At 37.9% G+C, this 19,441-nt stretch overlaps 1 protein-coding gene across 8 annotated transcripts in view; it reads right to left on the minus strand.

Moving 5' to 3' along the window:
* CACNA2D3 (calcium voltage-gated channel auxiliary subunit alpha2delta 3) overlaps positions 1 to 19,441 on the minus strand; it is a 518,406-nt gene that overhangs the window by 120,132 nt on the left and 378,833 nt on the right. For all 8 annotated transcript variants that reach the window (XM_032193911.1, XM_032193905.1, XM_032193903.1 and 5 more), the window contains 3 exons: positions 11,249 to 11,320; positions 10,331 to 10,411; positions 1,800 to 1,874 (listed from right to left, as the gene is read on the minus strand). In XM_032193911.1, the coding sequence (XP_032049802.1) occupies positions 1,800 to 1,874; positions 10,331 to 10,411; positions 11,249 to 11,320 (228 nt within the window). The remainder of the gene's footprint in view (positions 1 to 1,799; positions 1,875 to 10,330; positions 10,412 to 11,248; positions 11,321 to 19,441) is intronic.

Here is a 19,441-nt window from a genome sequence, read left to right on the forward strand (position 1 = left end):
AGAACATGGGAAAAAAGGATAGATAAGAGGTCAGAAAGATAAAAAGAATGTGTCAACAATATGTAGAAAAGTGTAGAAAAACATTACAGCAATAAATTAAAATATTTGTTGATCATTGTGGTGAAATGATTCAATTAGATAACCATCACAAATTATTACTCAAAGAAAGAAACGGAAAAGAAAAGGTAGACTATGAGTTTCTGCTTTCCATATTCATATAATCTTTTTCTAAAGAAATTTTAAAACTGAATTAAAAATAAAAACTGCATAAAACAGTTTCAATGGGAAAAATCATTACTATGAGAAGTCAAGCTGACTGATGAAAATGAGTATGTTAGTATGGGTAACAGAAATATCCACCCTAAGAGGCTTTAATGTTAAAAAATCAGAACCAAATGTTTATGAGCAGAAGCTTATCTGAAACTTAGAAATTACGCTGACTGCTGTGGGGCTTTTCCACATCCTCTTACCCAGTTTCTGCATCTTCCTCAGGAAGAATCTCCAGTTGGACACTGCTGGTAATAGGGTTCTGGAGATTCTTGTAGTATGTACTTGAGAAGTATGTACTTGTAGAGATAGTCTCTACTCTCTTGTAAAGACAGAAGATATTTTGGCTAAGAGATAAAGTGCTTTGGGATTGATTCAGAGCTTGCTATCTTCCTTAAAAGTAAACTGCTTCTGCTGAGGTTGGAAGTTATATATTCCCTAATAGTTTGGGTAGCAGAGGTTCTGCTTCTCATAAAACAAGGGGATATACATTCATTGTTATGAGAAGTTACAGTGAAGTTACTGAGAAAGTTTTTCCATTCATCGATGAAAGTCCCTCTGTTAAACTTTTCATTACTCCACTCCAGTTTAAAAGTAAATAGGGAAACAATAAATACAAATACAAATGTTAAATGTGTAATTCCTATCCCAAATCTTAGAAATACAAAATTCTTGTGATGAATGAAAACATCCGATATGCTAATGACTTTTAAAATATGCTTTTCAATAATTTTATATGAAATTATCCATCCCATTGATATTTGTTTTCTGCTAAAATACTGTTGAAGTCAGACATTACTTGAAGTGCCTGCATACAAAATACATATGGCATCCATGTGTGTAAAGCAGTGGAATCATTAATATCAATGCTTTACTAAGATCTGATAGTGATGGAACACTTGCACGTGCTGTTCCTAAATAATGATGCAATCAAGAATTTACCAGTTCTCTAGGGTGTTAGGCTGATAAACATTTACGTAACAGGCACTTCTATTTTTCTTACTGTGATTATTGCAAAGATGATGATAAGGGAAACTAAAGGCAAAATCTGCAGCTATTTCTCTTTTAGTATGAAAATCCCTTGTGCCCTTATTTTGCTTAAAAATATGCTTTATTGAAATTTATGTACACATTTTAAATTAGCTTTAACACTTTAACATGACAAATAGGGGTTATTATGCAGCAATAGAGCATTACGGCATTCCATTTCAACATAAAATGAACATAATTATAGCAATTTTTGGCTTTGCCATTTTTCAGCAATGGAGGCCTGCCTCCTTTGTAGAGCAACGGGTATATTTATTCTCCTTGATTTTTTTCATGCTAACCTTCATTTCCAGAAGTAAATTTACCAAGCATTATAAAGTGTTATAAAGCATTATATATAGTAACAGCTATAGAGTATAGTATAGTTATAGGGTAACTCATCCGTTGTATTTTTTTTTTAATGATTATTACATTTTTCACACTAAAAGAAAAATAAATGCAACATGTATATCTAGATAAAATAGAAAAGTAAACAGTATTCTTACCAAAGGCCTAAGTTCTGGATGAGTCAAAATATATCCATTGTTTGTAATTGCAAAAGCGTATCCATGAATGCCTAACTGTAAGAGTAAATGAAAAATAAATGCCAATTAGCATGGTCTCCAGTAAATTCTTAAACAAAAAAGAAAAGCGTTTAGTTATCTAGGGCTTAAAACTGACATTCTTAAAGCCCACACAGTATTTCATTATAATATATGCAGAACTTTGATCCTTGACATTTTTGAAAATGAGAGCCTGTCATTGTGACAAATGCTGCATATAGCACAATTTCAGAATGTCACACACACTTTACTATCTACTGCACTTATTTCTATGTACCTTGGAGTGAATTACTTAGATACATATATATGAGACACCATAGCATGTCACATACAATGTTTGCCAAAGCATAGGTATGCTGACATTTAGTAAATTCACACATTCCCAGGAGTGAGTAGGTTCAGGTTACTTCACTTCATAGGTGGTGGTAGAGAAGAATCATTTAAATCAATGAAACTAGATGTATGGCTACACCGAGCAAGCAGTGGCCTGCCATATGTGATATTTTTTTGCTGACAGAAGTTGCGAAATCTTCAGTGCTTGTTCTCGTGGGGGACTTCAACTTTCCAGACATATCCTGGAAGTACAACACAGCCCAGAGAAAGCAGTCTAGGAGGTTTCTGGAGAGCGCGGAAGATAGCTTCCTGATGCAGCTGGTTAGTGAGCCTACCAGGGGAGGTGCCCCGCTAGACCTTCTCTTCACAAACAGAGAAGGACTGGTGGAGGATGTGATTGTCGGGAGCTGTCTTGGGCAGAGTGACCACGAAATGGTGGAGTTCTCTGTTCTTGGCGAGGCCAGGAAGGGGACCAGTAAAACTGCTGTATTGGACTTCCGGAGGGCTGACTTTGAGCTGCTCAGGACACTGGTTGGCAGAGTCCCTTGGGAGGCAGTTCTGAAGGGCAGAGGGGTCCAGGAAGGCTGGGCGCTCTTCAAGAGGGAAATCTTAATGGCGCAGGAACGGTCTGTCCCCACGTGCCCAAAGATGAGCTGGTGGGGAAGAAGACCAGCCTGGCTGAACAGAGAATTATGGCTTGATCTTGGGAAAAAAAAGAGGGTTTATAATCTTTGGAAAAGTGGGCAGGCCACGAGGGAGGACTATAAGGATGTTGCGAGGCTGTGCAGGGACAAAATTAGAAAGGCCAAAGCTCATCTGGAGCTTTATAGTACAAATCTTTATAGTACAAAGACCTTTCTTTTGCTTTTTTTCTTTGAATTACAGATATGACTTTTCAGCTCCGATTTTGCTACAGTGCAGTTATGTTTCTCTTACTAGAAATATTTCTCTGGGAGGGATGCTCATGCTATTATCTGTCAACATCTTAGTGTTTTTTTTCTAAATGTCTCATTTAGAAAATAATTAACATTAGTAATTAAAATGAAACTATCTGTTCTTCTAGAGGTGGTACGAATGATAATAAATTTTAAAGAGAAAATAAGGAGAAAGAGTCTAACCATATAATATGATTCCATTTTACATGGATGAAAAGCAGTTTTATACATCTGACAAGTATGTTATATATCATATAAAGATGAAATTTTAGAAATTCTCTTGTGTGTGTAGACAAAATGAACACTGATTTTTTTTTTTCCGGATAGTATAAAACCTCTTGGATGCTTTTAAGGATGAACACTAGAGTGTGTGGTTAACTGGAATGTAATGTGAGGGTGGTTGTTTTTAACCAGACTTCAGAGATATGATCCATTTCTGAGTCCTTTCTCAGTTTCTAGCTCAGTTTGCTTCTGCACCCTGTTTTGGCTTCCCTGGTTATTCTCCTGTGGTGGTTTAACACCAATGGGCAACTAAATGCCACCACGCTGCTTTGTCACTCCTCAAAAGGAAGAGGGAAGAAAATGTGTTGAAAAAAGCTAGTAGACTGAGATAAGAACAAGATCACTCATGAGTTATTCCTCAGTTATTACTCAGAATAAATCAGATTAATATAATTTATTGCCTCTTAATAACAGACTAGTACAGTGAGAATGGAGCTTAAAGTAAACTGAAACTACCTCCTCTGCCCTGAGTGCTGTGGAGGAACAGGAGCTGTGGTCAGTCTGTAATACTTTGCTTCTGCTGCTCCTTTACGTTCACTCCCTTCTGCTCCAGAGTGGGGTCCCTCCCATGGAATGCTGTCCTTCCCAGGCTGATCCTATGTGGGTTTCCCACAGACAGCAGCTCTTCAAGAACTGCTACAATGTGGATCCATACCACGGGTTCCATCCATCAGGAGCAAACTGCCCCCACACGGGTCCCCTGTGTGTGGCAGCACCCCCCAGACCCTTTGTTCCTGCATGGGCTCCTCTTCACAGGCTGCAGCTCTGGCCTGGGGCCTGCTCCTGCTCTCCATGGGCCGCAGTCTCCTTCAGGCTTCATTCACCTGCTCCACCGGGAGCTCCTCCACAGGCTGCAGGGTGGAGATCTGCTCCACTGTGGTACTCCCAGGCTGTAGGGGGACAGCCTGCCCCTCCATGTGCTTCTGCACGGGCCTGACATCCCTTCTCACTGGCCTTGGAGTCTGCGGGATTGTTCTTCTCTGTTTTCTCACTCCTCTCTCCCAGCAGCATTTTTTTGCTTTCTTCAATGTGCTTTCTTCCAATGTGCACAACCACTGTCACTCACTGGCCTCGCTCTGGCCAGCAGCAGATCCCTTTTGGAGCCATCTGGAGAAGGCTCTGATCTAATACTAATACAGGGCGCTGCTCGAAGAGGCCACCTCTGCAGTGCCTCTTGCTACAAAACCCTTACACATAAGACTAATACATCTCTTTGTATGTCTAAAAGCTTTCTGAAGGGCTACTGTTTAAATGTTCAGGATAAATTTGCCTATAGATTGGAGCTGAAAAATCCTGGGCCTACAAAAGGGATTAAAATGGTTATCATATATAAGGAAGTTGCAAGGCAGTGCAGGGACAAAATTAGAAAGGCCAAAGCTCATCTGGAGCTCAATCTGGCTATTGCCGTTAAAGATAACAAAAAATGTTTTTATAAATACATCAATGCAAAAAGGAGGACTAAGGAGAATCTCCATCCTTTACTGGATGCAGGGGGAAACTTAGTTACAAGAGATGAGGAAAAGGCGGAGGTGCTCAATGCCTTCTTCACCTCAGTCTTTAGCAGCAAATCAGTTGCTCTCTGGATACCCAGTACCCTGAGCTGGTGGAAGGGGATGGGGAGCAGGATGTGGCCCTCACTATCCACAAAGAACTGGTTGGTGACCTGGTACGGCACTTGGATGTGCACAAGTCGATGGGGCCAGATGGGATCCACCCAAGGGTACTGAGAGAACTGGCAGAGGAGCTGGCCAAGCCACTTACCATCATTTATTGGCAGTCCTGGCTATCGGGGGAGGTCCCAGTTGACTGGAGGCTAGCAAACATGACGCCCATCTACAAGAAGGGCCAGAGGGCAGACCCGGGGAACTATAGGCCTGTCAGTTTGACCTCAGTGCCAGGGAAACTCATGGAGCAGATTCTCTTGAGTGTCATCACACAGCACTTGCAGGGCCAGCAGGCGATCAGGCCCAGTCAGCATGGGTTTATGAAAGGCAGGTCCTGCTTGACGAACCTGATCTCCTTCTATGACAAAGTGACGCGCTGGGTGGATGAGGGAAAGGCTGTGGATGTGGTCTACCTTGACTTCAGCAAGGCTTTTGACACTGTTTCCCACAGAATTCTCCTCAAGAAACTGGCTGCTCTTGGCTTGGACTGGCGCACGCTTCGTTGGGTTAGAAACTGTCTGGATAGCCAGGCCCAAAGAGTCGTGGTGAATGGAGTCAAGTCCAGTTGGAGGCCAGTCACTAGTGGCGTTCCCCAGGGCTCGGTGCTGGGGCCGGTCCTCTTTAATATCTTCATCAATGATCGGGATGAGGGCACGGAGTGCACCCTCAGTAAGTTTGCAGATGACACCAAGGTAGGTGCGTGTGTCGATCTGCTCAAGGGTAGGAAGGCTCTGCAGGAGGATCTGGATAGGCTGCACCGATGGGCTGAGGCCAACTGTATGAAGTTCAACAAGGCCAAGAGCCGGGTCGTGCACCTGGGATGCAATAACCCCAAGCAGAGCTACAGGCTGGGAGATGAGTGGTTGGAGAGCTGCCAGGCAGAGAAGGACCTGGGAGTGATGGTTGATAGTCAGCTGAATATGAGCCAGCAGTGTGCTCAGATGGCCAAGGCGGCCAAAAATATCTTGGCTTGCATAAGAAACAGTGTGACCAGCAGGTCCAGGGAGGTGATCGTCCCCCTGTACTCGGCTCTGGTGAGGCCGCACCTCGAGTACTGTGTTCAGTTTTGGGCCCCTTGCTACAAGAAGGACATGCAGGTGCTTGAGTGGGTCCAGAGAAGGGCAACAAAGCTGGTGAGGGGCCTGGAGAACAAGTCCTACAAGGAGCGGCTGAGGGAGCTGGGCTTGTTCAGCCTGGAGAAAAGGAGGCTCAGGGGCGACCTTATTGCTCTCTACAGGTACCTTAAAGGAGGCTGTAGTGAGGTGGGGGTTGGTCTGTTCTCCCACATGCCTGGTGACAGGACGAGGGGGAATGGGCTTAAGTTGAGCCAGGGGAGTTTTAGGTTGGATCTTAGGAATAACTTCTTTACTGAAAGGGTTGTTAGACATTGGAACAGGCTGCCCAGGGAAGTGGTGGAGTCACCATCCCTGGAAGTCTTTAAAAGACGTTTAGATGTAGAGCTTAGGGATATGGTTTAGTGGGGACTGTTAGTGTTAGTTCAGAGGTTGGACTCGATGATCTTGAGGTCTATTCAACCTAGAAATTCTGTGATATTTACATCTACCAGCCTTACGGGCATTTTACCTTTCTGTTAATTCAAGTTCATTTAGAGACACAGAAGAAGGCATACTTCTACTAAAAAAATCATGTAATTCACATATTTGTAACGAGTGGAACTATGGGAGATCATTTGAGAGTAATGAAATGCTTTATGAGGCCTAACGGAATATGTAATCAAATTTAGCACTGTACTTATTTAAATAACAATACTACTCTTTTAACAATATGCCCATTACACAGAAGGTTGTACCCACCGACTGCAATAAATGTACCTTCAAATCATTCATGTGGTCATTTGAACATCCCTTAGCATAAACATGATGGTAATATGGAACCTTTCTGCAGCTTCAGTGTGTAACTGACTTCTACCGTGCCAAGAACACACACCTTGCTATGCTTTCTCACTCAGTTCTTTTCGCTTCAGAAGCAATGACCCACGCAGAACCCAGACATATCTTGCTTTGGTATTTGGTTCACATTTCTCCTACTAAGAAATAAACTTTTGAAAACATAATTCTTCCCTATCAATGATCTGGCTGAACAAACTATCCTTATTCAGCAATGTGATTAATGAAGCGGTTTAATTATAAGCACTTTTTTTTTAAATTATTTTTAATTTTTACACTTCAGTTGATTCTTAAATGCTTTGATGAAGTGGGTCCTCAAGACTTTGTCCAGCATAAAGCAATGTGAGGAAGGTTGACAAGTCAGAAGCTTTTCTAAGCAAAGTAGGATAGCAAGTCTGTGGGCTTCCATAATCTTCTGGGAATATACAACAGAGTAGGACATTATGGAAAGGTCATGAAGAAAACATGCCAGGTAGATTTATACCATGTCTTTCTGTGAATGATTGTGTATGGTCAACTGTATCTGTTATATAGAAGATGGTTTTGTAAATTAGCAGTTTTCCTAAAGCAATAAACTTCAGTGAAATTAATAGAAGGTGATATGTTCTTGGCATCTCTTCATAAAGGAAGGAGAACCAAAATATTAACAGTGGACATATTTTACCTATTATAGTATGACAAGCAAGCTAGCTGTTGGCTAAATATCAGATCTTGAGTATAATTGTCTGTGTTGAGAACTGCAGAATAATGTCCAAGCACTGGAAGTCAGGTAAGAAAACAAATGTGGGTGGCATACTTCATAAGAAAAAAATATTTGCCTATTTGAAGCATACCAGGACTCCAGGGGTAGCATTTTATTGTGTGTTGTGCAATCTGTGAAACTGTACACTCTTTGCACATAAAATGCTTTGGTTTGAGAGAGAGTACTGCTTACAGCAGTAATGCAATTGTAAAAAATTGTAAACTCCCTCCCAAAAAAAATCATAAACTCCCTTTCTAAATGACAGACTGATTCAGAAACGAAAACCTTTTTGTAACTTCTGTAAAAATGCCACATGAAAACTAAATCCAGCCCTACCTTATTCCGGACAAACTCCCACTGACATCTCGGGAAGTTTAGTCTGGATAATTACTGCTGAAAATAGCTCATTATTATTATTCATCTTCCTCAGCATAAAATACATCTCATCCAAGCTGAGAGAATTCCAGGTCAGCAGAATTCTATTTCCAACCAATCATTTTATATCCCTGTGTGAATTTTTTTTCAGATGCTGCCTCTGCAGGAATGGGTCCCAGGGGTGATTATTGCTCTTGAAATTGCATGGTCTTTTTATTGTTCAGAAATGTTTATGGTATGTGAGACTGGAAGTTTTAACTCAAACAATTTCACTAACCTAACTGTATTGCATGATATTGGTGCCTCTTGTAATAATCTTCTCTTGCATTACATTCTGCAGTATGTTCCTTCAAATAGTCTCATATTCAGAAAGAGGATCACATATTACTTCCTCAGAGAACTGTCTTTATAATATCATATGACAAAACCAGAAATTATAATCTCCTTGCCTATCTTCTTTTCTGAATCGCTCTGAATAAATCTACTCCAATACCTGTTATTCAGGCCGCACACTCTATGTTCTTGTATTCAGAATATGTCCAAATCTCACAAATGCCTTCTAAATAACATCTCTATGACTTGGCCTTTTCCAATCATCCATGAAGAGACAGGGTTTTGTCAATTGTACCTGCAGTTACTACAACACTGTTCTTCCTTTCCATTACAAATGAAGCTTTCTCTACCCATAGTTCCTTGGAAGGCTGCTCCAAGGATTATTTTCATAGCTCCAGATTTTACACATGTAATATGTTACACATGTAAATACACATGCCCCCTTCCCTGCCACCTTCTACTGATTCTGTATACTTAAAAGGTATAATTTAAGTTGTTGTAAACTACCTGCAGTATTTTGTGCACTGAGACTGTTCTATAATTTATCCTGATACACAGTGCCTCTCTTCACCACATCCTGGTATCAATGAGTAGTCATCTGATGCCTTTCCCCATAGACTGAAAGCTTTTATCTAGCTTTGACAACATTTCTGTTCTGTGTTTGCGTAGTGCCTAGCCCAGTGGGATCCAGGTCCCAGTAAATTCTTGCAAAACACCCTTATCAATATTATCATCAGTATTTTATGCATTTTTTAAAATCAAATCTACTTTAATTAGAACTATCCAGTTATTGTATATTGATCTAAAAAATCATTTGGTAATTGCTAATGTATTAAAATTAGAATTAAAAAGGATAGATTTTTCTTCCTTCCTAACTAGAATTATATACAAAAACATGTAGGAATATTCAAAGGCACTCACAAGTCAACTTTTTCCTCCCCACTTCTAGAAATCATTAAATGAGAACATGGCAGCTAATTACAAGGAAAGCATGACAGACATATTTATGCTCAGTACAGGTACATGTCAAAATGTAGCTATTCCAATGGTTAGCCTCTGTAGTAAAAGCTGCCTACAATACTATATTATGTGCTTACTTGTCCACTGGAATTTAACCAGAAATTCCTTTAATTTTCTTTTGTGACTAAAACAAGACTATTGTCAACTATTTCAGAGATACAGATGTAGTGAAATACCAATGTGCTGTATCAAATTTAAATTAAATGTTATCAAATTTAAATTAAAAGAAATTAAATCTTTGCATCTGCTTGAAACTGACTTTTACCAGGTTACAAATGTTTCACAATGGATGAAATGCAGGAAGTTTTGCAAACTTTTATCATAATTTTTTTTTTTTTAATAAAATTATAGTAGAGTTGTCTTTGGAAAAATATCTAAAAAGGACTGCATAGGAGAGATGGAACTGCTAGTCTGGTTGGACAGGAAGCTGCTCAGGTTCCTGAAATGTGCTGCTCGCTTTAATTCATGGAGACTAATTTGGGACAGGAAGTGCTACAGGCAGGATTCCTAAAGGCATGATTTTTGAATGGTTTCCTTGTTATTTTGTGTGGTATTCTGATTATACTGTGTGGTTGAATTGCTTCATAGATTTTATTGAAGATGACACTTGATATATATTACCTTCTAATGTACACTGTGATCTACAAAAAAATGAAGATGATGCCATACATTAATTCTGGTACTAAAAACTTCACCTCAGGACCAATGATATTTAGCCACAAGACAATACACAGCTATGAAAAAATATAGAGTTTCTCTCTATCCTCCACATGCTACTAAATTTGCAGTAAGTTAACATGCTAAAAAAATTATATATCACATATTATACTAAATAATACACATAATAATCCACATAAAGGACATATCATCATTTGTGAATTACCTTGTATTTTGGAATAGTTTTTAAAAGCTCTTTAACTGGGACATCTGTGCCAACTACTCCCAGGAGAATCCCTTTGGATCTCTGAAAAGAACAATAAAACATGCACTTAGAACCATGCTAATAATGAACATTACCGCCACTAATTTCACATTGCAGCTACTCTGCAGAAGCGAACAGATAATGAACAGATTATCTGAAACGTGGGAACAGCAGAGACTGGTGCGGGACATCTGATCAAACAGTCATTTAATCAATAATAGTGCTCCTTTCTACTTCATCTGCAGTTCAAATAAAATAGGCGTGCAAATTTTCAATGGTTTTTCAGTCCCTCAACAGAAAATTTCTTCATGCAAAATAGTTTCTAAAGAAAAAAAAAAAAAAAAAAAAAAAAAACACAAGACAAGAAAAAAAATGTTAAAAAATGTGTTATTCCCTTCACTCCCAATTTATCCTGTCACTTGGTAGACAAAAGAACAATATTAAGCATTAAGGGGAAAGTACATATAATTTTCTTAAATAACATATTAAATTAAAAAAGTAAACATATATAGATAACATAGACACGTGAGTAATTAAATTCTGGATCTACACAATAGAAGCATAACAGTGCAAAAAAGAAAAAAGATATAGATTATTTGCTGTAAGAAGATAATATGGAAGAAAAGACACTAAGACCCAGCATCATCTGAGATTTTCTCTTAGACATATGGTTTCATTATTTTATTACAGTTTCTTGAGTATAGGTATTTGTGATTACTTGTGCACATGTTAATGCTAACAAAGGGATAATAATTGCAGACAGAAGAAAAAGAAAATAATACAGTTTATTAGAGCCAGGTAAAACCTTGTTAGGTCCCCCAAATCAACTTCCATGCAGTCACTCTATTATCACATGACAGAAACAATCCTAGTACTTACAGTTTCATTTTGCTTACTAAATACCGGCATGGCGACAGTCGTCATCAACACCAATCCCTGATCATCAGCAAGCTATATTTGAAAAAGAAATATTATCTCTAAGAACTAAGGAATAATTACATGTGATTGAATTTTTCAATTACATTTTCTTCATTTTAAATGACATAAGGCAATTTATCTAAATGATGTTTATGTATTTAGAGTTGCAGTCAGTCCAGCCCCACCATGCCTCATCTCATTGATACCAGCTCTGTCCACCCCATCAGCTCTATGGTCAGGATGAATGAAGATGTCTCATCTTCATTCTTATTGGATTTTCCCATGAGGGATATGAAGGGGCTGAAATGTGGATTGTGGAAGCAGCATGTGCAGTAGCAAAGCAGCTGGAGCTCTGTTCCACATCTTTCCCAGTGTCAGCTCTGCAAAAATTGCCTCAGGTTGTTTTCTCCCAGGAAGAGGTCATGAGTTGCATGCACTTTCCTTCTGGTCCAGACTGAGATCTCATCAGCTAACACGGCAGCAGAAAGGATGACAGCCAGTGAGGATCCCAGGAGCATCTTTGCTCCGTCCAGTTTCAGTTTGCTGGACTAAGTGGTGGCATGAAGCATTAGTTGATGGTACACATCAGGGTTCAATGTATTTCTTCAATTTAGGGAGGAAACAGATCTCCTGACCTTGGTTCCGTTCAAGAGAAACAGGCAGAATGCTTAACAATGGCTACAAGAGAGTGACATGCTCAGACTATTCTGTCTTCATGCCCTCTGGCCAGATCACATCCTTGCCCGAAGGCAATGGTTAGCTGTGATGCTCAAGGAAGGACAAGCACAGCTCTGTGTACTTGTAGATCCTCATCTCTACATATGAAAGGTAACTCACACAGGAAGTTCAGATTTAGTGTTAAATACTTTCTGCCCCTATAGTTTGGGAAGATACAACATTGAAGAGGCTTATCCTGCCTTTAAAACTATGTCATATCCTGCCATATCTATGCCACATCCATATCCAACTGGATTCATAAGCATAATTTAGTTCTAAGTTGCATCTGTGTTTAGCCAAATGCACAAGGCAAGAGAGACAATCTTATTGAGGAACTTTGTAGGTGAGGGGCAAGCCCAATTGCAACAGTGATATTCTCTTACTGCTCCTCCATTAGTATCACATCATCTGTACTCAGGCAGTATTTATAAGACTTCCATTTTTGAGAATTGGTATAACTTTGATTTTTTTTTCTAACAATTTTATGTTATTTTTTAATGAAGCAACAGCTATCAACTGTCCAGATTTTCAAAACACAAAAACCATACGTTATGACCAAGATATTTCTGAAGCATGTTTCACATTAATAAAATAGACAAGTAAAATCTAGAACATTACAGCAGCCCCCAGTCTCTGAAACCAGAGGAGGGTTTCAGTTTCCCAAACAATTATGTTTCCAGAAGCATGGCATTGTCTCATGGTGGGGAGGAATGTTTGCAGACATCAGACAAACACAAATGGGTTTTAGGATAAAGAAGGTTTGTATCTGATAGGGAATCAATAGGAACATGAGGTGGAACAAGCTCAGGACCATACTTTTTTTTTTACCTTTTTATTATAATTTGTTTAGCTTTCATTTTAATAAGTATAGACATTTCTAGTCTCCCTATGATCCTTGATTTGTTAAACAATAGTAAGTTATTAAAAAACAAGCACACAGAAAAACAACCCAACAAAACATTGAGAGTCCAGGGGTTGCACCAAAAGCAGCTGAACTAGGTTAAGAATTTACTCTCTTTGGCCAGAGTCATATATTCAAGCACACTGACGTGATTTGTATGGAGAGGAGCCTTCTGCGATACAATGTGCAATAGTCCTGAACACATGTACACCAGGAAGTGAAAAAGCGTTCTGCTGATTATGGGGTGACATCTTGGAGCGTTTAGAGATTTCATATGATTGCCCAGGGTTGTTCATCTCTGACATTATATATTTGTCATGTATCATTATGGTATTATTTTACAACGGGCCCACTCATTCTCAAGAGATTACTATAAACAATTTATCAGATAGGATTCCAGCCAAGGGACTTGTCAGTAAAGTTTATGGTATTTGAAATTCTTTGAAGGGGGAAAAAGAACAGTCTGGAGTTCCTGGAAAATTCAAAGAGAATAGATCATTAACTCTCTAAAGTAACTATGAAAGCATGCAGAGAATGATTGCCCCATAAGTATGATATCTGCAAGTGTCTGTAAGGGTTGGCTAATGTTAACCTAATTTTTGTAGAAATAGAGTCTTATTTTTTTGGTAGGCTGTTTATGCCTTTTTTTTTTTTTTTTTTTTTTTTTAGGTAGGAGAGGGAAGAGATTGTTAGATGAGCAGGATGTTGGCCACTTCCTTAAGTGAAATCAGCAAATAACTGGGTGATAGATTACATGTATTTGGGATATTTCACCAAGTTACCAACTTATGCTCCAGTATTTGCTTCACAAAAATTATTAGATTTTGAGGAGCTATCTCCTGGGGAGGAAGACAAATTTATTCCCTGGGCAATGACATTTTAGTAGAAATACTTTGAAATAGTAGAATGGTAGCCACTGGGTATTTCTGCTTAGACAATTTATGCTAGAATCAGTGAATGAAGCCATGATCTAGGAATTCTGCATTGTCACTTTTTAAGTCTGACAATTTCTTACATATAACAGAACTTTCTGATAGCTTATACAAGTGTTTGAAAAATGTAATAATTTTGAGAAAAAAAAATAAAACTAGAAGGATTCTCTAATCACTAAAAAAATAATCTTATATTCCTTACATTCAGAATGAGCATGCATCACTGATATTTCAGTACTAGCTAGATTACTATTATCTGTATCACCAGCAAATACTTAATAGAAACTAATGTTTAAAGAAAAATGTTAAATACCAAATTTAGAAAACCATAAGATATAAACAAAGTTTCTGAATGACTAGTTATTTCAGAAGTCCATATTATTGTGCAATAAATAGTAAGAGTAATAAATTCTCTGGTTACTCTTTTATTATTCTCCACAAAAGAATATGTAGGTAATCCTTATGATTCCCAATTTTATCTACTGGACATCACAGTCATAGGCTCAAAAAATAATTATATAGGCATGTAAGAAAGAAAATACTGAAGAAAAAAATACTGAAGAAAAAAACATTTCTTACAGGAAACCTCTTGAAACACAACTTTCTTTTTCTTCCGTAAGCACAATATGCATGCTTCTAAGCATTTAGCAAATAACTCATTTATACATAACAGGGTTGTGTTTTTTTTAGTGTTGCTGAAAAATATGCAGAATGATACTAATCTCAATATAATGCAGTAACATCACAAGATGGGTCGTTACACATACAGTGGAGGGCTCTTGGGAATGACTGAAACCTTAAGCAACACAAATTTAATCTCAAACTCTAAACAGGCTATACCTTATCCAATTTTGTTCCTCCGGTCTCTTAGGAGAAACCTACTAACAGTTACAGCCATTTTTATAAAGACATGCTTTATTTAGCATAATTATTCCTCCCTCTGAGATTCAGAATGGTTTAAAGCTACATGCTAAGCTTACTGGGTTCATCTTTACTAACCCCCACATATCCTGGGGGATGGCAAGGTTCATAGGAAACAGAGTAAGGTTTGACAAAATCATACTCACACAATACTATGTTAGTTAGACTTGGGCATCTAATTTCCTTTAATTTTCCTTTCCTAATATTCCTGAAAATATTAGAAAGCTATTAAATGCTGTCATCTTTTTTAGGAATATTGGAAAAATATTGCCATAAAGTTATCACTGAAAAAGAGTTTAATAGTTTTAAGCCAATTATAGCATCTGTGCACTAACTTAGAATTTAGTTCTATTTAAATATAATTACCTAGGCAAGCCTGTCAGGGTTCCTTTAAATTTGCAAAGAATATATTTGCTGTTTTCAGAAGTGGGTGTCAATTCTAGTTTCTTCAAATTCTTGGTTTTGAATTACTGAATACAGAAGAGAACCAGCACAGAAAAAATAAAAATAAAAAAATTGAGATGTAGAATTGTCAGATGCTTCAGTCAGCACTGAACTCATGATTAGCCAAATGAAACAAGGAGGAAAATGTAAGGATCCACAAATTTTTGGCAGAAAAATAATAATGGGAAAAACATGTAATAAATGACTTTTTTTTTAAAACTGTATTACAGGTATTTGACTCACTTTCTTAGAGAATAAGTAGAATAATTTCTTAAGAATGGCAAATGGGAACATACCTGTGTTATTTATTTATATTTACAGAATTATTTATATTTACATATACTTTCCTATATTTATTTAGATATGTATTTATGAAAACACTAACTATCCTAGACATCTGACATCAGCAAGTCTCCACTTGAAGAGTGGAATCATCTTCATGCTAAGTACAGAATTCTGAGTATGTGCAGTACAGCACTAAGTGCTTATCCTTTCAACTTCCCCTTACACTGTTAGTTATTTGTTTCCTGTGGAATAGCTACAAGTTTCTGCTTTTTCCAAAGGCCAAACTAGTATGTTTACATGAAACTTATGCATTTCAAAACAACCCCTCAAGTTTACCTTATCACAGGAATTCTATGGGCATTTTCTTCAGGAAACTGTTTATCCCTCAGAAAATCGGAATGTTTTCTTTTGCAAGCATGGAATGTAATATGAAGAAATATGCTTCCCCATAAAACACAGTGGTCACCATTTAGAAAACAAAAGAAACAACTTTAAGTTCAGTTCAGTTCAGTTTCTTCTGCCCCAAATGCAACTAGGTCATTCTCTGGGTGATTCTTTTTCATTAAGAACTGCAGCTGATGAGAGAGCAGTAACCAACATTTCCCACGACAAATCGGGAAGATACCTTTATGAGGGGACACAGACTGCCTATGCCAGTTCACATGCGAAGGCATCTTCCTTCATTAACAAATACAATCAGTCTGTGCTTATACATTTTCTAACAGTCAGACTAGATCTATTGACCAATATTGGTCTGGCTGTTTCCTCTGACAGGATAGGACCAGTGCATCTGTCTGGGAGTCCCCAGCAATGTATGAAACTTGACTGGCTTCTGTCATATACACCAGTGGTTTCATCTGGAATAAGATGATATCCACAGTAATGTGAAAGCAATCACTTGGTGGGAGAGGGCTCACTGCAGCCCTTCTCATGGCAAAGCACGGTACATCTGGGAACTTATGAAGCCAGACAGACCACATGTCCACTGTCAGAGTTTTCTTTCAGCAAGGTGGTTTCACATATTCAAATGTATCCTCAGGGAGGTAACAGAGAAAAGGACTCCATCCTATGCACTGAGCATCTCTCCTTAGTACTGCCAGGGCACAATTAAGTTTTGCTATTGCAACAGCTGTTGTTCAACCAGCCATTTCAAAAATCTTCCATTTTCTACCTTTCTGCTGATTATTATTTTCTGATTTAGTTCTACATTTGAATACATTATTTCATCTTCTCTTGAGAATACCAACTCACAATAGCATCAGTCCCTCTAGGACTTATTAATAAACCAAAACCAACATAACAAACCTCAATTTAATCTCTGTCTGAGCTTAGCTTCCTCTCAGGATTCTTTTTCTTTCCTTTTTGCACTTAGCAAAAGATAGTCTCATCTGTTTTACCACATAAATAAAGCCAGTAGGCCTCCTCTATCAGGTGATCTGGGAACATTTAAGCAGAACTACATTCTACTTAAATGCTATAAATACCATCTATTAAGTGGAGGAATCACAAGAAAGAATTAATGCAACCTTAGTCTTGAAGAGCTATGAAATGCCAGTGATTTGACAATGCTTCACTAGATAATATGCCTATATAAACTTCAAATTAGTACAATAAGATTTCATGTGAATTAGAATCAATTAAATACTAAACATAGGTGTGGACTCATGAATATGCCTGCATATGTTTATGGAAAACTAGATCCAGATCATACTCAAAATAGTAAAATACTGGGAGGACCTGTACAGCTCCAAAACTCAGATGTTTTTTATTCCTTCAAGTCTGGAAATATATTCTCATATAAGTACAAGCAGTTTAACTGTTATTATTCCTATGTTTTTCTGAATCATGGAATTACAATGGCACAGTAAAAATGCATTTATTTCAATGCTTGAGTTCATTTCATCTGAAGTTTGGATGAATTGTGCTATGGATTATTTGTATTTCAACATACTCATCTAGTATTTGAAAAAGAAAAGGGGGGGAGGGGGAGGGAGTTCTTGCAGATTCCTCAACTTACACTAGTGTATTTGGTCTCAGAATTGCTAGGCTACATTGGATGACATTGGAAAGAACAACTAAAACTAGACCCCCTGAGGAAAACACACAGGGTTTTTTAAATTATCATCTACAGTCTGAAATTATGGATGAAACAGACAATAGTCGTTTGCCCCAGAAAGCTGATCCATTGCAAAGACATAATGAGAAGGTTTTCAGGCAGGAAGCCATACAAGGGCCATGGAGCAGTGGCCCTGGACATTCGGCTTGATAACATGCTTAGCAAACAATAACAAACCTCTAAAAATCTCAAGAAAAAGGCAAAATGCATTCCCAGACTAATGACTCTTGAATGTTTAGAATAAAGGGAAGAACTTACTCCACCCCAATAATACTCCTTTGAGTTCTACTCTCCCTGGATCTACATGGTTCCTACTTGATTTTCATCATCCCTCAACAGGAGCTTTGATTTCCATGGAATTTAATTAAGTTACCTAGAGACTGAAAGGCAGAAAAATTCTGTCGGCTGTTATATCTACATGACAGAGGTTAAGTTTGGAGCTAAAATTCTGAATAAAAGAAAAAAAAAAGAAGAAAAAAAAAAAGGAAGCGAGGTTAGGAGGTATGGTGAGGATTAACAGAGGCACTTGAACAAATGTTTGGGGAGGGTTGTGCAGCTATGCTGACAACAGAAGCTTTGGGCTGTGGGTCTGAAAGGAAATAGGATTAAGGAAACTGAGTAAGGAGACAGGTCAAAGTGAAGATCTGCTGGCATTGCCCATACAGCTGAAAAGTAGTGGAAAAAACATTGCTACATTCAAAGGGAATTAAAGTGGGGTGAAACTGTGGGACATAGGAATACTGCAAACCCTCTGACAAGATGCTTGTGTTCAAAGTGACTGCCAAAATGCTGACACTTAACCCAGAGGAGACAGCAGTTCCATAGGAATGTCCATGAAGTATGAGGTTCATGCTGAGGCTTTGTTTTTTCTTAATTTTCTTGAATAACCCTGTCACCTTCCCAACCCATCCCTCCTCCCTTCCCCACTCGTGTAGCCTTGTTTCACCTGGTGTCATCTTCTCCTGGGACTACTGTACTTTTCTGTGCTGAGTATAAAGTCATGAGGCAGGCTGGGAGCATCAGAGAACTGGAATTTGACCGGTTAATTGTTTTATATAGACTACAAGAGTAAGGAATAGCTATTATTTTAGCTTAGATTTAAATTATGGCCTGGAAAAATATAGGAGCCTGTGTGAGTGTATTAATTTCCTGTGATATTTCTATGTTCAGCTATATAGGAATGAAACACCAAAAATAACAGTTTAAAATATTTACTTAGGTAAAGTTGGCAAATTGCTGACTCAAAAATGCTACTAAACATCAGTTTGCCTGTTGAGGAGTGTGAGAGAATTTTTTGGAAATTAAGATTATTTTCATGTAAGTGAAAATTTTAATGCAGCTTTTTGAATGGGCTGCTCAACTTTATATACATTATAGAACTGAAAGATAACATCTCAGTAGGTAACAGAGACAAAAGAATGATAAATCAGGGTCAAAATGTTTGCTACATTATTATTTTGTACTTCATTAGATTCAATTTAACTCCTATAATTTTATAAAAATGCTAAAATTACTAGTAATGCACTTCAGTGAAACAGCATCTTTGCAAATTTTCTATTTTCTATTCCCAGTGACAGTTGATTCAACACTTCAAAGTACAGGAAAGTAAATGATGCAGGGAATGATAAATGATGCTCCCAAATGTCTGAAAGATGATAGCATCAAGATAAAAGGAGGGCAAAGCACTACTTACAGAAGTTAAGGGATAACACAGAAAGAAAGAAGAAAGCTGTCAGGAACTTTTGGGCAACAAATATCATCAAAACATTTCTATATGGAAGAAATATGATTCTATTCATAAGAGACTCATTTAAAAACTTTATGTTCCTAAACCCAAA

This window comes from Aythya fuligula, chromosome 10 (assembly GCF_009819795.1).
Source record: "Aythya fuligula isolate bAytFul2 chromosome 10, bAytFul2.pri, whole genome shotgun sequence".
In the NCBI taxonomy this organism is placed as follows: domain Eukaryota; kingdom Metazoa; phylum Chordata; class Aves; order Anseriformes; family Anatidae; genus Aythya; species Aythya fuligula.